We start from the raw sequence: 5,147 nt of genomic DNA, 5'->3' as shown, positions 1-5,147 counted from the left end.
TCAACAATCCCTCTAGGACCATATTAATGACATACTTTTTAAGAATAGTTACAAAAAGAATTAAGATAAAATTCTATTTTTAGTCACACTTGAGCCCTAAACCCTAATACAGGTCTCTCTGGCACGTAGGCAAAAGCTGGTGGCCTATCCTCAAGGCCTAAAGGACCTCTACACTAGTCTAAACCCAAATCAAATGAACCTCCATCCCACCACAAGCTATGGGAGCGATTATAGTATCAAATTACATTCCGGAGAAGAGGTGAAAGAGAAATATAAAAAGCAGTCCCTGACATCAGGAAGCTGACCTGGTACTCACAACTGGGCCATGTTATTCTAGTGTAGATAAACCAACTCATAGAATACCAACCTCAGAAAAGGTTACTCTGGGACCACAATAAAATGAGACAAAGCAAGGTCTCTTAATTTTATCTAAGCACAGAGGAAAACAAGGTCACTTTGACATCCACAAAATACCAAACACCCCTGCCATTCTAGCTAAAATGAGTAGCTAAACCTCTTTATCAAGTACTGCCTTATCTTTGTTCTATTTTCTCCCCCCTATAGATAAGATTTATTGAGCTACCAATACCCCCACTTCCTTAGACCATAAACCAAATCATGCAACCACAGCCCAAATCCTGAAGCATGTTTTCTAACACCCACTTACTGATAATATACAACGGTTCTCTGTCACAGCAATGATGAATAAACCCAACTTGTTCAACTACTGGTATGTCCCTGGTTGTCTTTGGCTGGAGGCCACTGACATAAAAGATACAGCAAATGGGACTGGCCTGCCCTTACAGAAAGCCCAGAAGCAGCTTTACTGCTCTATTTCATGAAGGCAAGAGAAAGGGACAGGAGGGACTTCAAAATGTCTGATATTCCTCCCTGAAATAGCAAGAAAGATACACCCATGTTCCTGACTTTTTAATGCATAGTAACAGCAACCACTATTAAAAGGGGCCCAATTTTTGTGTGTGGGAGGGGTTTAGAGGGAGTCAGGAATTTAATAGAGGTCAAGATTAACGGTGGTGAAAAGTGTGAAAAACTCTACATTTATCAAGTATACACTGTAAATGTTTCCTGATTTAGGTTCCCCTATAATGGTTGTCTGTTTCCCAATATCCTGTCAACTACTGCAACCCCAGAGAAAAGCAAGTGAGCATCTACCCCTAACCCTGGGAGAAAGATACGATATTAGAGGAAGGTCTTGTCCAGACAGGAAAAGGAGAGAAAAAAGCCCATACCTTCCTCCCCAGTTGACTGTAGAGATGAGACAGTGGTAAGAAATGCAGGCAATGTTATAAACTTACCTCTTTGAGCCAAAATCCAAAGGAAGAGGTATGTTCAATAGTGGAAGAATAAGTCACGAGCAGAGGAGCTTTTGTTCCACTTTCATTTTATAATTCTGTGGGATCACATCACAACCACCTGGGATGGAAGAGTGGATAGGCAGCAATAACGAGATAGAGTTAGCACTTCCTAGCCACTCTCAGCTCTCAAATGGCATGGAAGAGATTAAGAAGTTTGCTGTTGGGCTTCCCTGGTGGCGCAGTGGTTGAGAGTCCGCCTGCCGATGCAGGGGACACGGGTTCGTGCCCCAGTCCGGGAAGATCCCACATGCCGCGGAGCAGCTGGGCCTGTGAGCCATGGCTGCTGAGCCTGCGCGTCCGGAGCCTGTGCTCCATAACGGGAGAGGCCACAACAGTGAGAGGCCCGTGTACCGCAAAAAAATAAAATAAAAAAAATAAGTTTGCTGTTATCCCAGAGGGATAGATGTGACCTTCACAGAGTTTGCCAAAGGGGGCAGCTAAATTTCTGGGTTTCCACACTTGAGGAAGGCAAAATCAGCTCTGGGACAAAGTCAGCTCTCTGACCAACCACATCCCAGTGTCCCCAGTTAGTGAACCCCCAACCAATGTCATAAAGCAATATAAGTCCCTATAAATCCAGATGACGTTGTGGAAGAGTAGGTAAATCTGAAATATAGACTAACACACATAAGCCTGTTATTCTTGGAGTGTTTTAATTATTAAATGGCAATGAATTTACTGGATTGATTAAAATTGAGATTTTTGTTTTCCTGCAGCCCTGGGAGGTGGAGGTGGACTCATGATTAAAACTAGATCAGTTATAAGCAATAAAAAAAGATATACTTTCTTTTCCCGTCTAAGCAGAGTTTTAGTAAATTTGCAGGCATATATAAACACACAGAAAAAGAAGAGTAGAAAATAAATCAAAACATAAGCAATGCTTATCTTTGGAGAATGGGTATATGGTTTTCGGTACTCCAATAAACATATTACTTTTATAATAAAAAAGATCACTTTTATAACATGAAACACTGAAATTTTTATTGATTTTATTTTGTGGTGAAGGAACATGAAACATCTTTTCAGAATGATAAAGTGATCACTTTCAATGAATGATTAAGTACTATAGGAAAAGAGAAATTATACACTGTAATTGCAGTTTACACAATTACACAGAGAGATATGTGGCAATCTTTGGAGAATACTGTGATTAACACTTCACTGATAACCTCAATATGACTAAGTTTCATTATTTATCATGGTCACATAAAATACAAGAGCTTATGAACAAGCTAAGCTGTTATTAACAACAAATGTGGTTTTGCCTGAAATTCTTAACCATATACAGGCTTTTTCTTAAGCATTCAAGTTTTAAATTCTATTGCATTTTATTGCAAATTGAAGCAGGCACAATAAAATTAAACCCACTAGCTAAAGTCCTAAGAAAACACAAATGCAAGAAACAAACAACAGGAAAAGAACCTTGGGTTGATTCCCCAAGATTTTCTTTTGGGATAAATATTGATCTCATTTAGCATTTCTGATAATATTCACAGCTACAGATTAATACCTACATGACAAAAGGACTTCAGAAGGATTAAACTACACATTATATTAATATGTCTTAAATCATTTACCACAGTAAATACTTTCTTGAAGGTATTCTACTACTAAAATGCAAGGTCAAATGAGTTAGTATTTGAACTTCTCTTATATTTCTGAGACATACATTTTAACTGACACTACAAGAAAAATTAAGAACACAAGAATGTAATTAACTTCTTATAACTTAAGTAACTAGATCTAGGGCAATTAATTTTAGGGCTATACACTCTGCTTTAGCGATCAATGTCTTCTACTATTGCTTCAAGATTTTTGCAACAGGCTTTAACTTCCTCAATTGCAGCCATCCAATTATCGTAAATAATTTTGTCATAAATTTCATCATTAACTTCCCTAACTACCCCCTCCTGTTGAGATTCAAGTGCATCACCTGAGAAAAATAATACTGATCTTGGGATTATGTAAGTACGTAAATTGTGACCCAGTAGAAAATCATCATTTCCATCCTTTCCCTTTGAGTTGATTCCTTGAGTAAAGAAATTGAAGAATGAATCCTTGGGGAAATCTTCAGTCACAGATCGGATTGTTCCCCAGATCCGGTGTTTCTGCTTTTTCTTGACTGTTTTCAAAGTGACATTCTTTCCTTCATTCCAATCTATTTTACAGCCTATGCAATACTCAATCGCAGTTCCCCTATAGGGATGGGGATCATAATATGCTAGCCTTGACTTCAGCACATAGGTCTTTGTCAACAGCTCATTTTTGAAATATTCATTTGGTTTGAAGTGAAATTCTAGCGTGAAACTGAGAGGTTCACCAGGATCTGAAAGCTTCACTTTAATATCTGTCAGGAGCTTCAGAATAGGCTCATCATATTTCTTAATCAAAGGAGTGAGTATGTCAACGTTTTTTAAGACAGTCAGCCAAAAATCAGGAATTCCTTTAGGATCCTCTTCTTTATTCTCATCTCCAGCTGCCTTGGTGTCGTCGTCATCATTGTCGTCGTCATCATCATCATCCTCCTCTTCAATAGCATAATCATAATAATCTTCTTCACAACCGTCATCCTCATCTATGTAGTCATGTAGCAGACCCTCCTCAATACCACACATCTCTTCCTCATCATACATCTCATCATCATAGTCCTCAGAGTCTGATTTATATTCACATTCCTCTTTTGTAGGTTCATAGATTGCATTGATTATCTGACGTCTTTTTTCCAATAAAGGTTGATACATTTCAGCAAACTTTCTTTCAATACCATGAAATTCCCTTAGGAATTTGGATTCTAGATTGGCCACTCTAGTTTGAAGCTTTTTGAGGGCTAACACACGGTATTTAACTTTCACAGGTAAACTTTCAACAAAGTCTGTATCTAAAAGATAACCGATAAGTCCTTTTGGACGGTCTGGGTCTGAGTCCTCATCAGCATCTTCACCTTTTTCCCCGCCATCCCCGGACCCAGCAGCAGCCTCTTCACCTTTTTCCCCTTCTTCCCCAGTCCCCGCGGCGGCTTCTTCACCGCGCTCCCCATCCTCTCCAGGCACAGCTGCGGCATCTTCACCGCGCTCCGGCTGTTCCCTGGGCCCCTCCATCATTACCTTATCACCAGCCTCTTCTTGACTGGATTCTAACAGTTCCTTGTGGTCGGCTGACTCGGCCATTTTTCAAAGGACCTCACACGCCTAAGGTGGCTACCGCCAAGATCAGGAGACCTGACCTCCGCAAGGGAAGACTCACCGGAATATCAGAAGCGGCGGTGGCTGGGGCAGAGGTGGAACGTGCGGTAGTGGGCGGACTGCGATACGGGAGCCGGGAGCGACTCTCGAGGCTGCTGCCAGGATGAAGACGGTGCTGAGGCTGTGAGAACCGGACAGAGGCAGCGGTGGCCGGGCTGGGGTGCAGAGAGTAGCAATGGCCGCAGTGACCGGTCCTGCAGGAGCGGGCCAGAGACTGCAGAGAGCCGCAGTGGGCTAATGTCCTCCGCAAGCAGCAGCTGCTGCAAGTAAAAACGGTGCCGCAATATGATTACGCAGCTATCTCTCGGCTAGATTTTCTTGTTGCAAATAGCTTGCTGCGTCACACACTCCCTCCCCCACGAAACCTACTCTAATTTCATTTGCTGGGCTGACGTGATTGACAAACTATGAGCCAATAAGCTAATAGATTTATCACGTTTCTAACTCTGCTCACTTTCCCAGGTTCTTTAATATGGCTGATTCATCCACCTCCCACTCGTCCCACACCACCACCCAAGTTTTCTAGAAA

The 5,147-nt window shown here is 41.4% G+C and overlaps 1 protein-coding gene across 1 annotated transcript; it reads right to left on the bottom strand.

The window, feature by feature from the left end:
• Window positions 1-2,729: 2,729 nt before the first annotated feature.
• NAP1L2 (nucleosome assembly protein 1 like 2) lies at window positions 2,730-4,826 on the bottom strand. The gene has a single exon (XM_081222311.1). The coding sequence runs from the start codon at window positions 4,541-4,543 to the stop codon at window positions 3,155-3,157; it is 1,389 nt and encodes a 462-aa protein (XP_081078437.1). The 5' UTR covers window positions 4,544-4,826; the 3' UTR covers window positions 2,730-3,154.
• Window positions 4,827-5,147: the final 321 nt, after the last annotated feature.

This window comes from Mesoplodon bidens, assembly GCF_964165515.1.
Source record: "Mesoplodon bidens genome assembly, chromosome: X".
NCBI lineage: Eukaryota > Metazoa > Chordata > Mammalia > Artiodactyla > Ziphiidae > Mesoplodon > Mesoplodon bidens.
This window is presented reverse-complemented; position numbering and strand designations above follow the sequence as displayed.